Source organism: Erpetoichthys calabaricus, chromosome 1 (genome assembly GCF_900747795.2).
Source record: "Erpetoichthys calabaricus chromosome 1, fErpCal1.3, whole genome shotgun sequence".
Taxonomy (NCBI): Eukaryota; Metazoa; Chordata; class Cladistia; order Polypteriformes; family Polypteridae; genus Erpetoichthys; species Erpetoichthys calabaricus.
Window position 1 is genome coordinate 24,548,243 of NC_041394.2, and position 20,603 is coordinate 24,568,845.

General features: G+C 42.2%; 1 protein-coding gene across 2 annotated transcripts in view; it reads left to right on the plus strand.

Moving 5' to 3' along the window:
• The first annotated feature begins 4,591 nt into the window (after positions 1-4,591).
• LOC114647744 (sphingolipid delta(4)-desaturase/C4-monooxygenase DES2-like) overlaps positions 4,592-20,603 on the plus strand; it is a 44,393-nt gene continuing 28,381 nt past the window's right edge. The window contains exons 1-2 of one of the 2 annotated variants that reach the window (XM_028796376.2): positions 4,592-4,741; positions 5,240-5,474. In XM_028796376.2, coding sequence (XP_028652209.1) covers positions 5,393-5,474 — 82 coding nt within the window. In that variant the 5' untranslated portion in view covers positions 4,592-4,741; positions 5,240-5,392. Of the gene's footprint in view, positions 4,742-5,162; positions 5,475-20,603 lie in introns of those variants that run through there. The other variant, XM_028796369.2, reaches the window with a different exon arrangement.

Consider the following 20,603-nt stretch of genomic DNA (forward strand, 5'->3'; position numbering starts at 1 on the left):
AGTTTAGAGAAGGCCAGAAGGAGTTGCATTGCGTCTTTGTGGACCCGAAGAAAGCAAATGACAGGGTGCCTTGAATTTTTTTTTTTTTTTTTTTTTGGAATTTAATGTGGGAGCCCTTTTTTGTGGGACGTGATTCAGCTACACCTTTTGCAGTTGTGCACCATATGGTCCATGGTAAATTAGACAATGGAAAATGTCTGTGGTGCCACCCTTCCCTTGATGCCCTAAGCACGTACTTATTCTGCTTGATGGTTAATCCAGCCCTGATTTCATGGGTTGAGTAAATAAATGGATAAGCAGCAGTGCAAATATTTTGCTAAAAAAAAAGTAAACGGACGAAGGAGAACAGAAGCGTAGACTTGACGTGTCAGATCCCAGAAAAGGCCCCCATTCCTAGCTATTTGAAACATCATATTCAGGTGTAAATGAACTAAAAGGATGGTGGCAGACTGTTCTGCAAAAGCAAGTCATCTCGTTTTATAACAAATACGTTTTTGAATGTCGATTTAGGGTGCCGAGATCCATATTAGTGAAATAAAAGCGACGCACGGGGAGCAGCCGCACCAGCAACAGGCGCTAAAGCGCGCGAGTCCAACTCCCGACTGAAGCGCTTTCTTTACACCGCTCGCTTATTCTTATTGCTCTCTCGTCGTTTGCCAAGATTTTTTCCGCTGAGCTTAATCTCCTTTTATTGTCCAAGCAGGAGTGTCTTGGACATGTAGGTGAATATAAATGGTTTCCCTGTAAATGTGCATGGCATTTTTCTCCCGTGATGGAAAGGCATCTGCGTCGTCGGCTTTAAAGAGTGTATCAGGCTAGAAGACCCTGCGTGGACCCCGCGTCCTCACCTCCTACGCTGTGGAATTCATCAGGGTCGGTTTGTCACGGACACGGGTACAATATTTGAGAGATGAGCAGGACAGAAAGAAAGAAAGAAAGAGAAACAGAAGATGAGGAGTCAGTGGCGCTCAGATTCCTGAAAGTCGCGACCAGTAATAACTAAAACGGCGGCAGCTGGGACTGCATCGAGAGCTCGGTGATTTGTGGCAGGAGAGCTCGGACGAAACACAGCTCCGATTACAAAATGTTACCTTTTCTGTTTATTCTGTACATATTAGTCTGACTTGTGCCAAGACAGTTTATAAAGCAAGATTTTAGATGGCAAAGCAAGTCAGTTGCTTCTTTTAAGCAACTGCTCTTTTATTTCATTTTATTCTAAGGCGAGTAAAGTTTATTAAAATAGCAAATGACACGTAAAACATGGTGTGTTCAGTTACTTATACTTAGAGTGACTAAATCCGTTCCCTTCACTTTAAAATATTACATTGTTTCCCTATGAATGGTGCACATGTATAATCGTTTTGTTTTTAATAAAATCATTAGTAAGTTATAGCAGACATGGACAAATGTGTCGGTCCCATTACAGCTCATTGAAAAAGTTCCTGTTTGCCTCCGTTAAAGTGATTAAATGAAAAGCAATTGTCCCCTGTGTACCTGTGTGCCATTGTTTTGCCATCAAGTAAAGCAAAGCAAGTGTGACAAGAGATCAAGAATTGCTTATTTTGCAAAGATACTCTAAAATGGCCTGCACATATTTGTTGGTATCCCTAGTACTAGGGTGTTGTACCGTGTTAGCCATTATGAATGTAGAGAAAAGCCAAGCAAAATGACACCTTTTATTGGCTAACTAAAAAGATTACATTATGCAAGCTTTCGAGGCAACTCAGGGCCCTTCTTCATTTTTGGTATCCCTAGAAAAGATCATAAATAATTGGATCTGAGTGATTTTTCAAACTGGCTGTTTTCCTTTATGAGTATCACACACATCTCCAATCATGCAATCAATCACTCAGGCTATTGAAATAGCCAAGGGAACAGAATACAAGGTTTCAACAGTGCTAATGTAGTAAGGTACTTTTCTGTAATAAACCATTAGTATTTAAAATGGCTAATTAACTGTAAGGTAAGGGATTGAACCAGATAGATAGATAGATAGATAGATAGATAGATAGATAGATAGATAGATAGATAGATAGATAGATAGATAGATAGATACTTCATTAATCCCCAAGGGGAAATTCACATACTCCAGCAGCAGCATACTGATAAAAACACAGTGCAAGTTAAAAAAAAAATGCAAGGTGGAGAGTGCGAGGCAAGTTTAATAGACAATAATCTTGTATAATGTTAATGTTTACCAACCCGGGTGGAATTGAAGAGTCGCATAGTTTGGGGGAGGAACGATCTCCTCAGTGTGTCAGTGGAGCAGGACATTGACAGCAGTCTGTTGTTGAAGCTGCTCCTCTGTCTGGAGATGATCCTGTTCAGTGGATGCAATGGATTCTCCATGATTGACAGGAGCCTGCTCAGTGCCCGTCGCTCTGCCACAGATTTCAAACTGTCCAGCTCCATGCCTACAATAGAGCCTGCCTTCCTCACCAGTTTGTCCAGGCGTGAGGCGTCCCTCTTCTTAATGCTGCCTCCCCAGCACACCACCGCGTAGAAGAGGGCGCTCGCCACAACCGTCTGATAGAACATCTGTAGCATCTTATTGCAGATGTTGAAGGACGCCAGCCTTCTAAGGTAGTATAGCCGGCTCTGTCTTCTCTTGCACAGAGCATCAGTATTGGCAGTCCAGTCCAATTTATCATCCAGCTGCACTCCCAGGTATTTATAGGTCTGTACCCTCTGCACACAGTCACCTCTGATGATCAAGGGGTCCATGAGGGGCCTGGTCCTCCTACAATCCACCACCAGCTCCTTGGTTTTGCTGGTGTTCAGGTGTAGGTAGTTTGAGTCGCACCATTTAACAAAGTCCTTGATTAGGTTCTTATACTCCTCCTCCTGCCCACTCCTGATGCAGCCCACGATAGCAGTGTCGTCAGCGAACTTTTGCACGTGGCAGGACTCCGAGTTGTATTGGAAGTCCGATGTATATAAGCTGAACAGGACCGGAGCAAGTACAGTCCCCTGCGGTGCTCCTGTGTTGCTGACCACAATGTCAGACCTGCAGTTCCCGAGACGCACATACTGAGGTCTGTCTGCAAGATAGGCTACGTTCCATGCCACCAGGTATGAATCTACTCCCATCTCTGTCAGCTTGTCCCTAAGGAGCAGAGGTTGGATTGTGTTGAAGGCACTAGAGAAGTCCAGAAACATAATTCTTACTGCACCACTGCCTCTGTCCAAGTGGGAGAGGGATCGGTGTAGCATACAGATGATGGCATCCTCCACTCCCACCTTCTCCTGGTATGCGAACTGCAGAGGGTCGAGGGCGTGGCGGACCTGTGGCCTCAGGTGGTGAAGCAGCAGCCGCTCCATGGTCTTCATCACATGTGACCAGAACCATGAGGACACTGAAGGGATGACCGTTGAAAAAGAGGTTTTGCAGTTGAATGTGAATGATGAATTAAAAATCAGTCATCCATAATAGCCATTAGCAATATCAGTAATGTCTTGGCTGCATTTTTAAATCAATTTAATTGTAACTTGATAAGAAAGGTATAACTTTTTATCAAAAACATGAAAATATTTGGGTATGTCCAAAATTTTGACTGGCACAGTACCTATCTATCTTTTATAAGGTGCATTTCCTTCTGTCTCTCACCATTTAACCCAATCTAAATCCCACCTTTAGCAGTTTCAAACACTTTTTCACTTATCTATTAAATGTTGGAGATTGATTTCCCAAAGTAATGGAGACAGTGGGTAGTTCACTTGTGCAGTAATAAAAAAAATATATACATGGAAATATCCAATAGAAGTATTTGAAATCCATTATGTTCTAAAATATCCATCCATTTTCTAATCACACTTATCCTGAGAAGGGTCACAGGGCAGCTGGAGCCTATCCCACTAAGCATCAGATACAAGGCAGGAACAATCCCTGGACAGGCCGCCAGTCCATCAGAGAGTGAACGCACTAACAAAGCAGACACATCAGGGCCAATTTAGCATTGCCAATTCACCTAACCTGCATGTGTTTGGACGACGGGAGATATTATTTAATATTAAGTTGTGTTAAAGTAATAATGAATTTAAGTCTAAATAGACTGTGTATAATGGTAAACGTTTTTTGTTCTTGCTGCACTATATTTCGCATTTGTATTGGTTTTGGGAGCCAACACTATGGCCGCCCTACTGGAGGGCAAATCATCCTGAAATTCAGGAATGCAGAATGGAAAATTCGGGAGATGACAATGTGTAGATTAAAAAGAAAACAATTCTATTCATCCTTCCATGGATTTTCCAAACCTTCCTGTTGAGACCAGGGTCGCGGGACAGCTGGAGTCTTTCTCGCAAGCTTCAGCTGCAAGGCACAATCACCGGACTCCGCTCTATTACAGGCTATACATACAATCACGCACTAAAAATATTTTTAAAAATCGACAAAGAAAACGCCTCTTTTTTACCGTTCACCGCACCCATAAATCAATGCTGATCTTTAACCTGGACGTCAATGGAAAGAACTATCTGTAATCCTGTTTGTTCGATTTGAAGAGCCGTTTGTTCAAGTTAGAAAGACACGCCCATTCTAAAGTGGATCTCCGAAGTGCTCGGGCTAACACCACGCCATCCTTTCACAATCGTGTTGCTAAGAATTTCCATCAGCGAGCACAACAGCCGTTTCTGCAGGTGTGTAGAGAAGCCGCAAACACAAGGCTTCAAACAGCAGCAGTCATGTTCCGCAACATAAGTGTGTTAAAAGCAAATATCGTTAGTTCGCAAACAGAGCTTAAAGGTAAGTACAGTGTTTCATACTTAATTTAATCACCATTAAGTGTAACATCTGAAACAACAGCATTAGGGTCTTGTTCAGAAAGCGGACACCACTTGAAAAAGCCTTCCCCTCGCCCAAACACTAATCTTAAGATTAGTAAATAGGTCCCTGAAGAGCCCAGCCTATCCCAAAATGAAATTGTAGTAGAAAATAAGTTAAGAACATTTGCTCCAAATTAAGATTTGCTAATTCTTTAAAATTGTACCTGGACACTTAAATGGAATAAGTGAGCTTAGGAAATGGATGGATACATGAAGATTGCTTTTAAAATGTTCATAGTTCTGACAAAACATCGCACTTCTCCAGCACTGGGAACGGTCTCATTCATTGGGGGGTGTGGCTTCGTTGTAGCAACATTTCACTAGAATTCGCAGTTAGGGCGGGGCTTCAGCGAAACAGGTGAAACTGGGTGGTTTCTTACGTTCTTTTTTTCTCTCTCTCTCTCCCCCCACCAACAAGCCCATTGAAACTCACCTCCCAAGTGTTCTTTCCTGTCCATCTCATCCTTTAATCGGCGATAGTCAATGCGACGTTCCAGTGCTGCTCATTTACTTTTTGGCAGAGTTGTAAGTTTCTGAAGGGCCCGTTGGTTTCGATCAGATCCGGGCTGAGATGGGCAACAACGTGCCGCGCGGAGATTTTGAATGGGTGTACACCGACCAGCCACACTCCAGCAGGAGGAAGGAGATTTTAGGTGAGTTCATACTTTACAACACTCTTGAGATTTGATTTATTTTATCGTGAGGAAAGAACTCGGCTTTGAAATTGGTTTTAAAGCGTGCAGCAGGTGCAGCTTGTTTCCTTTCCAGATAAGAAGGGAGGAGGTGTATTTACCTTAAAATTGTCATTTTTTTTTACCTGGGTGGAGGAGGAGGTCTGCTTTTAAAGTTGAAATATGATTTATGGAAAAGATCCGAGGTTGGAGAATGGAAAAGATCATTTGGTGTTAGGACGACGTGTGTTGTACACTAACATCTGTCACCAGGGCAACAAAACCGAGTCGGATTTACCCCAATAAAAGACAATTTGATTTGATTGACATTCTGCTGTGACCTTCACGGCTTTCTAAGGAAGGTGGAAAATTCATTGCTATTCTTGATCATTGTGATACATTACCTTTTAATCAGAGAACTGAAATGTTTTACCGGCGCTATGTGATCCAACTGGTTTATCGAGTTTGGGAAGTCCTTTGGCGTGGTCCTCAGCTGCCGTTTAGGTGACCACCTTTTATTTTTAAGAGGCGTACTCTAAAAGTTCGTCAACGGCATTTTACTGGGCTGTGTCGTTCTTCGTAGAATCATTGCTGGATAAAGAACCATTTATATTCGGGAAGGGTTTTTTTACATATGAAAGTGGTTCGTAGGGTTTTTAAAAAGTTCCTAATATGTGGACAAAACAGAAATACTTGTGTTGTGGGCGACTTAGCAGGATACAAACAAATCAAGAAAACCACAGTGTAACTGTATTCTGCAAGAGTGCTTTTAAAATCAATAGCTCACTGAGTTGATTATTATCTGTTCATTAGTATGAATCTAAATAAAGGTTCTTTCTGGAACCTTCAGGTAGACGGTTCTTTTTCAAAACCATAAATGCCCCCCCCCCCCACTTTGGCTCTTTGCTTTTTAAAAGTGTTGGAGGAATACAAGGCCTAATTTCCTATAATAATTAAGACACTAGCAGAAATCAAAGCAGCTAGCATCTATTGTTGACCTATTGGTGATTTCATTCCTTAACTTCTTATTTAGCTTTGTAAACCATTTTGTGACGGTGCACACAAAGAAGGGCACTGAAGTAAAAAGTTTTGCCTTTGATGCCAACACCTTCTATGTAATATTTTTCTTCATAGTAATTTTGTCTTTTTTTCTTACATAGCTGAAGCCAAATCATTTTGCCCAGAATATTATTTATTAACGTGATTACCTTTTCATTTTTGTATGATTCTTTTTTTTTTTTTCAATAGTATAAGGAAGGTGGTTGGATTTTATTTATGGTGCTTGACACACCTTACGAATAAAACGTAGAATATAAGAAATCTGATAACGTGGAGAAGACCATTCAGTCAATCACTAGCTCATTTGTTTAACTAATGGCTAAGCTGTCCCAATATCTCATCCAGATGCTTCTTAAAAGTTGTCAAGGTTTCCATTTCAGGTCCATGCCAGTATAGTTTTGTTCCAGATTCCCACAACTCTTTGCGTAAAGAAGTGCTTCTAGGCTTCAGTCCTAAATGCTCTTCCCCTGAATTTCCACTGATGTCCTTGAATATATGATTCCCCCTTAAGCTGAAATAATTCTACTGGATCTACTTTATAAATCCATCCATCCATTATCCAACCCACTATATCCTAACTACAGGATCACGGGGGTCTGCTGGAGCCAATCTCAGCCAACACAGGGCGCAAGGCAGGAAATAAACCCTGGGCAGGGCGCCAGCCCACCGCAGTACTTTATAAATACCTTTGAGAATTTTAACTACCTGGATTAGGTCCCTAAACAGTCTCCTTTGCTCAAGACAGGTTTCATTCTCCACGTCTGTCAGAGCAGGACGTGCTCTTAGGTCCTGACATGTAGCAGGTAGCCCTCCTCCACACAGCTTCAGGTCCAGCTCTGCCTTTCTTGTATCATGGAGGCTAAAACTGCACACAATATTCCAGATGGTAGTAGAATGGAGAGGTGGTCCACTCCTACTAGTACTTGGGGTCCACATCAATCAGAGGTTGGACTGGTCTTATAACACCGAGGAACAACAGAAGAAATGACAGAGCAGGTTCTTTTTTTTTTCTTCTTAGAAGTAACATATCCTCAAGAGAGGCCCAGCTAATTTAAAGGGGAGTCTCTATTATGGGCTAAATTCTGGACCCCATGGAGGTTGTAGCAAAGTAGAGAATTAAAACAAAACTGAGTGCCATTAGGGGTGGCACGGTGGTGCAGTGGTAGTGCTGCTGCCTCGCAGTAAGGAGACCTGGGTTCGTTTCCCAGGTCCTCCCTGCATGAAGTTTGCATGTTGTCCCCGTGTCTGCATGGGTTTCCTCCTCCAGGCGCTCCGGTTTCCTCCCAAAGTCCAAAGACATGCTGGTTAGGTGCATTGGAGATCCAAAATTGTCCCTAGTGTGTGCTTGATGTGTGTGTGTGCCCTGTAGTGGACTGGCGCCCTGCCCAGGGTTTGCCCATGACCCTATGTTGGGATATAGCGGATTGGAAAATAGATAGAGTGATACTTTATTAATCCCAATGGGAAATTCACATACTCCAGCAGCAGCATACTGATAAAGAACAATATTAAATTAAAGAGTGATAACAATGCAGGTATACAGACAGACAATAACTTTGTAAAATGTTAACGTTTACCCCCCCCCCCTGGGTGGAATTGAAGAGTCGCATAGTGTGGGGGAGGAACGATCTCCTCAGTCTGTCAGTGGAGCCGGACAATCACAGCAGTCTGTCGCTGAAGCTGCTCCTCTGTCTGGAGATGACACTGTTCAGTGGATGCAGTGGATTCTCTATGATTGACAGGAGCCTGCTCAGCACCCGTCGCTCTGCCACGGATGTCAAACTGTCCAGCTCCGTGCCTACAATAGAGCCTGCCTTCCTCACCAGTTTGTCCAGGCGTGAGGCATCCCTCTTGTTTATGCTGCCTCCCCAGCACACCACCACATAGAAGAGGGTGCTCGCCACAATCATCTGATAGAACATCTGCAGCATCTTATTGCAGATGTTGAAGGATGCCAGCCTTCTAAGGAAGTATAACCGGCTCTGTCCTCTCTTGCACAGAGCATCAGTATTGGCAGTCCATCTATCATCCAGCTGCACTCCCAGGTATTTATAGGTCTGCACCCTCTGCACACAGTCACCTCGAATGACTGACTGACTGAGTGCCATTATGAACAATGCTGCATATCCTCTCTCTGACACACTGAGAACTTTCAAGTGACAAATTATTCATCAGAACTGGGTCAAGAAAAGCAACTGTGGGTCCTTTATACCAACAGCAATACACCTGCATAATGCCACACTGAGACTGGGACAGCCAAGTCAGAAGTTTTCTTTCTTCTTAATTAATCGTCCTTTTTAGTTATTCTGGTGTGTGTTCAGACCATAGTGTGTGTGTGTGTGTGTGTGTGTGTGTGTGTGTGTGTGTGTGTGTGTTACTGGCAATGTGTGAAAGTAGGTATTGTATAGAATGCCTAGACATTCTATAAAATGCGTGATGATGCATAATGCTGATATACTTTCTCTAGGCATTATACAGAATGACTTGCCGGTTTGCCTTTTGGCATTGAATGCCTAAAAATGTTTGAAATTTTAATCATTTCATACTCTGACATCCCATTTTCAGCATTCTATAAATTTCCTAGGCATTCTACGCAGCACAAAATTTCACACGTTGACAGTAACCTATATTTATTTATTTATTTGTTTGTGTATTTATTTAAAGGCAAATTTTTCCCCAGGTGACCAACCCAGTTCTGCTTATCTGTCTAACTGGGTGTGGGGTTACTCAGTTACAGTCCTGGTGGTCCGATATTGGCTGCAGATTTTACATTTGTTTATTATGGCTGACGCCTTTATTCAACTTTTGAGATACAATTGGTTACATTTTGTTTCTTTTTCCAATTGAAGCACAGGCAGGTCAAGTGACTTTCTCAGGGTCACACAGAGTCATTGGTGGGACTTGAACCCACAACCTTAGTGTTTGAAGTCCAAAGCCTTAAATCACTGTGCCACACTGCCATACAGTTTCATAATTAGAAGCCAGGCCTAGCAGATAATGAATCTTGGTATTTAGTGTTATGGCTTGTCAGTGTTTTCATTCATAGTGTATCCAAATCTTCTTATGTGATATCATCTACTGTAAAATTTTGCTCCGTACTTCTAAAATTTTTATTTTTATACTGCATTGAGGATTTGTTCTGTTCTGTGTATTGTATTGTATTGACCCCATTCTTTTGACACCCACTGCATGCCCAACCTACCTGGAAAGGGGTCTCTCTTTGAACTGCCTTTCCCGAGGTTTCTTCCATTTTTTCCCTACAAGGTTTTTTTGGGAGTTTTTCCTTGTCTTCTTAGAGAGTCAAGGCTGGGGGGCTTTCAAGAGGCAGGACCTGTTAAAGCCCATTGCAGCACTTCCTGTGTGATTTTGGGCAATACAAAAATAAATTGTATTGTATTCTTCAGAGACAAAAATTGTGTATTTTTTTTTGTCTTCTGAGAACTTTATCCATGTTTGGTGGTCCTTCCTTTCTCTATCATTTATTTCAGAATGTTGTATTAACACAGGTACATCATGATGCATTTAACAGATTTAATTGGATGCACGCCAGCTGGAGAGCTGCTGGCTCCTTTGTTATTTGCACCTCATTATTAACTGATAGATTGTTAAGAAAACAGGCAACAATTCTAATCTAAATGCAGCTGGTTGACGCTAAAAAAAGCGATTTAAGGGTTCTGACTCATAACAAACGAGTTAACTAAAAGTAAGCCCCAAAAATATTGCTTTAATTTAATAAAAGGATAAAAGAGTGTATGTATTTGTGTCCGTCAGCACCATGTCTCTGTCATTCCAACAGATGGCGTATCACAAACAGTAGCACTGTTTTTATGAATCCCATACCAAATGGCATATAACAGAGACATATGCATTGCAAGATGCACTGCAAACGTTAACGCTGAGACAAGTAGCACAGATAATTAGCAAATAAATGGGTTGTAATTAAGAAACTGGTTAAAGCGAAAACTTGCAGGTACTCTGGACCTCCAGGACTGTAATTGAGTGCAGTCTTAAAAATAAAGCTGCCAGAGTGGTTCTTCAGAGTTATGCCATACGGAAACCATTTTTGGTTGCCAAAAAGACCCATCCACATGAAGGAGGTTCAAGAAAAAACTTTTATTTATTTATATCCATAACGACCTCCATACAGTAAATAACCATGAATAGACGGTAACAGATATGTGAAATTCCAATGGGTTCCTTAATTTAAAAGGACTTTAAGCTGCATATGTACAATAATGCACTGTTCTGCTAGGTAGTCTGCCATAGACTAAAGATTTCAGAGCATGTTACAAATCTAAGTAAACAAAGGATCTTTCAGAAACCTTGACTTTAATTTTTTTTTTGGTGTTTTTTTAGGGATCCAGAAATGGTACCCATATGGCATCACTCTAAAGAACCCCACTGTCGACCCTTCGTGTTTATGAGTGTAAGCAGCTGCTTCACACGTAATAGAATGATCTATTTTATAGTATGATGTTAACATGCCCGAGTTCCTTCTACAGAACTATTGAAAAGGTGCTCACCCAATACATTTATCTATCGGCCCCCTTATTTCATTACAGAATCATGGGAGCCAGACACAAGGTAGGAGCAATTCCTGGATGGGACACCATTCCATTGCACTTCATAATCATCTGCACACTCACAAGCCTTCAAAGCTTTGGAGTTGCCAGTTAACTTAACACACTTCCTGTATTTCATTTTTATGTGATAATCAGATTCAGTTGTTTCTGATCATTTAAGATACTAGGGGGCTTTGCCCCCTGCTCACTTAGCTCGCCAACCCCTGCCCCAGCTGAATGCACCCTAAGGATACAAAGTCGCTCTTCTAAAACCCCTCTTAAATGTTGATACAATGGGAAACAAATAGTTTTTTTTTTTATCTCCTCTTTGCTCGATCATCTGCTGGCTTGATGCTGCTGCTGCCATGCCAGGTGATCTGCATCTTGTGTGGCGCTTTGAACATTTATAATCCTGTACAGCAGCTGGCCTTTTGTCTCACTGCCTTGTCTGTCTTCTCCCCCAGACATCCTCCAGCACTATTCAATCTCTTTTCGTGTGTGTGGTTGTAAATGTTTTAGATGTGGGCAGGACTTTTCCAAATCTCTTTGTATAAAGTCTTGTCTTGCGGGTCTTGAAATTTTCTCTCGCAGGATTTCACTTTCACCAAACAGCAAATCTTTTAATTCTCACGAATAGGCCTCTTCATTGGGAAGAAACGCTACTTATCCCTGATGGCAACACGAATTAGACGATCTGCAAGTCTCCGACTTAAAGTTCAAATCCGAACAACACATTCAATCTCTTTTTCGCTGTTCTGTTATTTCACAGAGTAATAATTTCCATTTGTTTGTGCTAATGTGATCTTTACTATTATTTTTTTGAGACTTTTTAATTTTCCTACTTCCATTATCTCTAACCTGCTCTGTATGTGTATCGTGCCAATGTTTTTGAATTCTTTACGACGTTCTACTTTGTCTTTTTCCAGCCCTGGGTGTGGTTAAATCTGCTGGCACAAAGTCTAGTCTTGCTTAAGAGGTGAGAGCACAGGAAGTGTGTCTGCCAAAGGTGTTCCAACAACTGAGAGGTTAGATGACCGTGGTCTTGTTTGAAAATGGTTGTAAGTAGGGCGTGACTTGCAAAAGCCACCGTCTCACAGGACTTGCTTCCAAAGGTTGTAAGTATGACATAACTAGACCATTTCGCGGGACGTGAAAGTGTCTCTCTGTCTCTCTTCAAAAGATCACGTCTGGTCGCGGGAAAAAAAAATCTCATCTAGTCCCAAGATTTTTTTTTTTTTATAATAGAGAAAGTTCTCTTCTTTTATACAAATCAAGAATTACACCCATCTTGGTGTGTGGGAAGAAAACTCTCACAAAAACGAAAGAAAAATGTGCAAAGTTTACTCATTTCAGACAGACAGTGACCAGGCTTGTGTTTCACACTCTGGAAGCTGGAATCGCACCCAAACACGCTTACTGTTACTTTTATCTCCAATAAACCTAACACGCATGTCTTTGGGGCTGAAGGAGGGAAACCCATGCAGGTGTATGAAGAACATGAAAACTCCAGAGAGACAGTAACTGGACCAAAATTTGGACGTAGTCATCTTGAGTCAGCTGCAATAACTATTGTTACACCCTTTAAAAAAAAATCAAAAAATAAAACAATTCCTAGATGTTCTGCAGCTTGGAGATATTTGTAATTTGTTGTGTTCCGTTGTGAATCTAGCCATGCTAATAGTAGCAAACATATGCTGTTTATTTAATGTAAAATCAGATTTTAAAGCGATTGGTAAATTTGTATAGTCAAACCTCTCTCGGTTGAGAATTACATCCGTTTATCTATCCATCCATCTTCTAAACTCACTAATCCAGAGTAGGGCCAAGTCAAGCTGGAGCCTATCCCTGCAAATATTAGGTTTAAGGCAGGAATAACCCCTGGACAGGGTGCCAGACCATCACAGGGTGACCACACACACATAAATATTAGAAGCTAATTTACCATCAATGATCCACCAAACTTGTATGATGTTTGGACTGTGGAAGGAAACCTGCAAGGCACAAAAAGAATATACAGTGCAACCTCCATGCAGGGAGCACCCAGACCTTGAAACTTGGTCTCCTTGTTGTGAGGCCTCTCTGTTACTGCTACACCACCATGCTGTCCTCAAAATTAGGCATTACATAAAATTGATTACACACTTAGTGGGCATGCAGGGGCAGTGATTACTGGGCCAATTGTAGGCTGAGACAAAGTGTATATCTGTCTGTCTGTCTGTCTTATAGTGCCTTTCAAGTCTGTCTATGGGTTATGTAGTGCTTTTCATATCCATCTATCTGCTATGTATTGCCTTTATTTATCTGTCACCTTTAAAATTGATCAATCTGCCACATAGTGCCTCTCCAATACAATACAATTTATTTCTGTATAGCCCAAAATCACACAAGAAGTGCCGCAATGGGCTTTAGCAGGCCCTGCCTCTTGACAGCCTCCCAGCCTTGACTCTCTAAGGAAAGACAAGGAAAAACTCCCAAACAAACCCTTGTAGGGGGAAAAAAATGGAAGAAACCTCAGGAAAGGCAGTTCAAAGAGAGACCCCTTTCCAGGTAGTTTGGGCGTGCAGTGGGTGTTAAAAAGAAGAGGGTCAATACAATACAATACAAAACACAGAACAAATCCTCAATACTGTATAAAGATAAAAATTTTAGAAGTACGGAGCAGAATTTAACAGTAGATGATATCACATAATAAGATTTGGATTTGTTTAGAGTCCTGGAGACCTCAGCTATCAAGCTGCCTCCCCCATTTGGCCATTCCACAGCTGAAACAGCGCTGGGCCAGCCAATCCGATGAAAGGACCCCTCTACCCCACGATTCCTGCGATCCTCCATCAGGGATGACTTTACAAAACAACTTGACAGGTGGGCCGTGACACCAAGTGCCACATTTGAGTACCGAGAAGAGAAACAGAATAGGTGAGGGTTAGTAACAAATTAGAACTATCATGTTACTTATGTTTTAGTGCTAATGACTAACAACAGACATGCGGTCTGTACAGTTAATCAGCAGCTCTAGTCAGGATATGCTAAGCTGAAGTAGTGAGTCTTCAGCTGGGATTTAAAAGCTGAGACCGAAGGGGCATCTCTTATAGTAGCAGGCAGACCATTCCACAGTTTAGGGGCCCTGTAACTAAAAGCTCGACCTCCCATTGTTATTTTATTAATCCTTGGAATCATAAGCAGACCGGCATCTTGAGATCTTAATGTGCGCTCTGGTTTGTAAGTCATGATAAGTGAAGATAAGCAAGCCGGACCTTGGCCATTTAATGCTTTATATGTTAAAAGGAGGATTTTGAAATCTGCCCTAAACTTAACCGGGAGCCAGTGTAAGGATTTAAGAACTGGAGTTGTGTGTTCGTACTTTCTTGTTCTTGTAATAATTCTTGCAGGAGCATTTTGGAATATCTATCCATCTGTCTAGCATATCTATCCATCTGCTGTATAGCACCTTTCACATATATCTATTTTAGTGCATTATCTATCTATCTATCTATCTATCTATCTATCTATCTATCTATCTATCTATCTATCTATCTATCTATCTATTATATAGTTCCTTTCAACATCTGTCTGTCTGTCTGTCAGCCATATAGTGCTTTTCATATCTATCTTAGATCTTAGTATAGTATCTCTCTATATGTCTGTCTTGGTGTGTTCTGATTATGAAAGTCTCCTGATTCGCATGTTTGACTTGCTATGACTTCATTGTCATGAGTAGCTGCCTTAATAATTATAGCCATGGCAATGAGTTCCCTGAAACAGCCCCTTTTGTTTAGAGCTGCACTTCACTCATGTTATACAATGCTTGTTTGTGTAGCAACAAAAGTTTGATGTCGCTCTTCAAAGCATTCATGGTGAATACCTCTGTACATCTTTGGATGTCTGTCTATACGCACCAAAATGAGTAAGGACAAAGAGTCTGGGGTGGGTTTTTATTTGTTGCTTTATTCATTTATTTCTTTTTAATATTTGTTACAGTACAATGGATTCTCATTTGAATGGAGGTCACACGCTTCTTAGAATGCCACTTCGCTGGTCTCCAGGATTTGTAGCACAATATTTTCAGGCACCAAAATGTAACAGAGGACAAGGAACAGAGTGGCACTCAGGTTTTGGAAAGTCTCTCCAAGACAATTTCCATCTCAACCAGTACACACATTGCATGCTGTTCTCCTTCTTCCTTTTTTGTTTTTTTACAGTAGGACAGCACGGCACTCTTTTTGTTTTCAGTGATCTCTGTGTCAGTGTCCGGAGTGGATTTGAAGAGGAGTGCTGTAGAAGATATGTTGACTTTTCAGCTTACAGGTGTGGCCACTAGGGAGCATTACAAACCATAGACGCAACTACAGAAGACAGTCCTGGGTACAAATAACTGTTTATTGTCAAAGAATACGTTGTGCAAGCTTCTTCCACTGACAGTGAACAATACAATCACTTTATCCTACTACACTCGTCCCAGATAAGCTTTGTCCTTCTTTCCATCCTCCCCCTGTCCCGACTCTCTGAGTAACATGGAGGAGTACTTTCAATGCCAAAGAATACTGTAGTCTCCAGGAAGCATTTCTGGGTCAGGCAGAGTCACCTTGGGACAGAGGATCCTCCTTCCAACAACTGCTCCTGCAGTCTGTAAAATAAAGGTGACAGAGTAGTTCTTGAAAGTGACGCCATAAGTGAACCATTTTTGGTCCCATAAAAACCCATCCACATGAAGATTCTAGAATGAAACTTTTATGTATTTAGATCCATAACCGGCTCCATGCAGTAAATAACAACAAATCCAGATTAGTGACATATCAATTGACCACGATTATAAAAGGACTCTTGTTGCATACAATACCACAGGCTAAGTTCAGGTTTTCTTAATCTGTTTGTGTTCTGCTAGGTAGCCTGCTATACAGTAAAGATTTCAACCTTTTCCTACTTTTTCCAAACACAAAGAACCCTACTCAGAACAAACTGTGGTGCTTTACCAAGCAATGGTTCAACAAGGAACTACACAACCCAGTAATATATCATAAAGTGCCATTAAAGAACCAGGATTTTAAGAGTGTGTTGGCACCTATGGACCCCAAAAAAGCAGTATTATGGAACCACAAATGCCATGCTGCCCTGCAGGTGCCCAAATGGGCCTTATTAAGAGGCATGCAGTCACTTGGTGTACAGGGTAATAACATGAAGATCGGAGACAGTTTTCCACTGCCTCCTCACTACTTTTGGCCTAATGATGGGAAAGGGAACACCAACCATTCCAATCAGGAAGTGCCACCCTTTATACCAGCCTCTTGGCTGGTTAAGAACTTTCTCTTCACTCCAGCCAAGACACCAGTCCATCTTTTTCTTCCAGCATTGTTGGCATCTCGTGCCATCCACCTGGCTGAGATGGGGAACACTCAGCCTCCTTTTCTGACCATCCATCCTATCAACTTTCCAGGTAGGCAAGGAAATAGGGTCCATCTTAGCCAGGATGCCAGTTCATCCATTATATATGTGAACAATTTTACCATTTTTTGGGTCCTTATTGATGGAGACTGTTTCAGTTTATTAGATGTTGGGTTTGGACCAAAAAAGTCATTAAGTTCTGGTGCCATTTGAGTTGAATGAGAGTGAGTGATTTAGTTTCTATGGCCTCTGCTTTTGACAGGTTTGTGTCCAAACTGGTTGAGTGTTGCCTTTCAGACTAAAAGAATGTTCCTTTAGCTTGTCTTATACGGAGGACCCAAGTCCGGGTGATAGGTGTCCCTTTAAGAGCTTTAAACATGAATCTTGTTTAAAATCATTAGTGATATTCACGTGTACTACATAACAGCTGAATTCAGCAATACAGAGCAATGAGTAGGCAGTCCTATGCAGTTCATTAATTTAACTCTTTCAGGGCGGATGTCGACTTTTGCCAAAATTCAGGGGTCCTCTAATGACAAGAATGAATGATAAATCACATCTAGCGGTCCTCTAATGCTACTCGGCTGCAAATGGCGACAAAACTCACGGTTACATTTTAGTTCAACCCTCTTTGCTAAAGGGAAAGTTAGCTTCATTGATTTGACCTCGACTTCCTGCACATGTACAACAACCTCTAAAATGGCATCGACCTATGGCCAGGGACCAAAGTGATCGTGTAAAACCAAATACTCCTTGGATGGTGTTTTGTGTATTATCACTGAATGGGACATGTCAGGCTCCGATTTTGATGCAAGTGATCTGGAGTTGCAGATGGAAAACGAAATTGACACACTGCCATCAGGTGATCATGGTGCAGAACACATTCATACTGTACTGCAATGTTTGCCCTGGAGGACCGTCACTAACTGCCACCGCCACCCTCCTGCTTGCTGCACAAAGACAGTCAGGTAGCCGGCCCACCGTGCTTTCTCACTGACTGTCCAGAGATGGTGAGCAGGTGCTGACAGCAGCCACAAACGCAGTGATAAATGTTTTAGAGGTTGTTATGTTTGAAACCATTGCTTTGTGTGGTTTTCGGCCTCCAAAGAGTTCATTATATTTATTATCCCAACCCACTTAGAGACGACCAGTGTCTGCATTCCATCCTGGCAAGAAAAGGGTGCAAGGCTTCTCTGCACCTGAGTACATCTCAGCCATTTCTCAAATTCAGGTCAGGTCGGGGAGCATGCACTTGTGCAACATGTTGCCGCACCCACCACATCACGAAACGCCTCAGGATCCCAGTTGCCAACCCCGCTGGCAGATATGCAGTCCAGTCCCACCCTTCGGAAATGACCCTCTATCTCCTGCAGCCAGGTGTTACATGGGCGTCCCCTTGGCCTAATCCAGCCAGCCAGTCAGTATTTCTCAAACTGAATTACACAAAACATCAAGGCAACCCCTTAATGCACTGCCTTATGCACATGGTGCCTGACTGAAACAAATTCAACGAAACTGTTTTTCTTTTCATCTCCTTCTTCTTATTCAGTACAGCAGTTGCCAACTGGGTCAGAGCTTTAAGAGAACAGGCCATTTATCATACCATAGCTCACCAATCTCTGTTCACCTAATTTTTCAATATAATTTGAGAGTTTTTCTATCTTTGTCCATAGCTGCTCTGCAGCTGGCCCTTTATGAACCCTAGTGGGATCTCTTGCTGTGGCTCCTGGTTGAACTAATCTGAGATGGTGAGGATGAGTAATAAGATGACCCTCCTAATGAGAGCAGTCATCTCTACAATTGATTACCTAAGTGTTGCATCATGGGGCAAACAAAGGGCTCCCTCTAAACATTTCACTATCAAATTAATAATAACAATTTATATAGCACTGTTCATACATAAAAATGCGGCTCAATGTGGTTTCCATAGATTGTAAAAAATGAATAAATATAGTAATTAAAATTCAGGACATGATGTAAAAATATAATCAACATAGTTTTATAAATTAACTAGGGGGCTTCGCTCGCCAACCCCTCCCCACCCCCTGCCTATGCTCCGCGCCGTTGTGAAGAGGGGGGCTCAACGCATCCCAAGGAGACACGTCCGCTCCTCCGAAACCATGCTTAAATGGTGATACAATGGGATACAAATAAATTGTTTTGAACTCCTCTTCGCTTGATCAGCTATTGGCTTGCTGCTGCTGTTTTGCCTCATGATCTGCACTTTGCTTGCGTACCCCTTAACCACAAGGCCAGCGCTATGAGCTGCCATGCCGTGTGATCTGAGCTTCGCTCGCATACCAATTTAAAATACCATTGTGAAGAGTGTGGCTGAGTGCACACCAAGGTGATGTGGTTGCTCCTCTGAAACCCTTCTTAAATGGTGATACATTGGGAAGCGAGTCTTTTTCTTCTTCTTTCGGCTGCTCCCGTTAGGGGTTGCCACAGCGGATCATCTTTTTCCATATCTTTCTGTCCTCGGCATCTTGTTCTGTTACACCCATCACCACATCCATAAACCTTCTCTTAGGCCTTCCTCTTTTCCTCTTCCCTGGCAGCTCTGTCCTTAGCATCCTTCTCCCAATATGCCCAGCATCTCTCCTCTGCACATGTCCAGACCAACACAATCTCACCTCTCTGACTTTGTCTCCCAACCGTCCAACTTGAGCTGACCCTCTAATGTCCTCATTTCTAATACTGTCCATCCTCGTCACACCCAATGCAAATCATAGCATCTTTAACTCTGCCACCTCCAGCTCTGTCTCCTGCTTTCTGGTCAGTGCCACCGTCTCCATCCCATATAACATAGCTGGTCTCACTACCGTCCTGTAGTCCTTCCATTTCACTCTTGCTGATACCCGTCTGTCACAAATCACTCCTGACACTCTTCTCCACCCACTCCACCCTGCCTTTACTCTCCTTTTCACCTCTCTTCCACAATCTCCATTACTCTGTACTGTTGATCCCAAGTATTTAAACTAATCCACCTTCACCAACTCTACTCGCTGCATCCTCACCATTCCACTGACCTCCCTGTCATTTACACACATGTATTCTGTCTTGTTCCTACTGACCTTTATTCCTGTCCTCTCTAGAGCATATCTCCACCTCTCCAGGGTCTCCTCAACCTGCTCCCTGCTCTCGCTATAGATCACAATGTCATCAGCAAGCATCACAGTCCACGGGGACTCCTGTCTAATCTCGTCTGGTTTTTTTACCTCTTTTCTCGATCAACTACTGGCTTGCTGCTAGCTTGCTGCTGCTTCCGTTCTACTTGATCAGCATTTCGGGCGCCGCTTCGAACATTTAAAAGCCTGTACAGCACCTGTCCTTTGTCCTCAAACACTATGCGATCTCTTTTCGCTTTTCCATTATTTCACAGAGTAATATTTTCCGTTTGTTTGTGCTAATGTGATCTTTTCACTCATTTTTTTGAGACTTTCGAATTTTCCTACTCCTTTATCTCTAACCTGCTCTGCATGTTTATCACGGAACTTACAATGGTTGTAAGTATGACGTGATGTGCCTGTCTTGCGGGATGTGAAAGTGTCTCTCTTCAAAAGATCACTCTTCAAAAGTGTCTCTCTTCAAAAGATCATGTCTCGTTGCCGGAAAAAAGTCTCGTCCCAAGATTTTTTTATATAATAGAGAGAGATATGCTCACTGTGCAAATGCTTTGGAAACCTTATTAATAGCAGGTAGAACCTCCTTGCTCTCAAGATGCCTGCAATTGTTCATGGCATGCATTCCACAAGATGTTAGAAACATTCATTTGAGATTCTGGTTCATGTTCACCTGATGACCTCACACAGATTTGTGCAGATTTGTCAGTTGCACATTCTTACCATTCTACCAGCTTGAACTGTTTGACACAAGGCATGTTGGGTGCATGGGCTCATACTGTTGGCACTAAATTCTGAGTCTACCGTCTGTGTACTTCAGCAGAAGTTGAGTTTCATCAGACCAGGCATCATTTTTTCTCTCCTTCAGGTGTCCAGTTTTGGGGTGCCTGTGTCCACTGCTGCCACAGCTTTCCATTCTTGGCTGACAGGAGTGGAGCACGAAGCGGTCTTCTGCTGTCGTAGTCCATTTGCCTCAAAGTCTGCTGTGT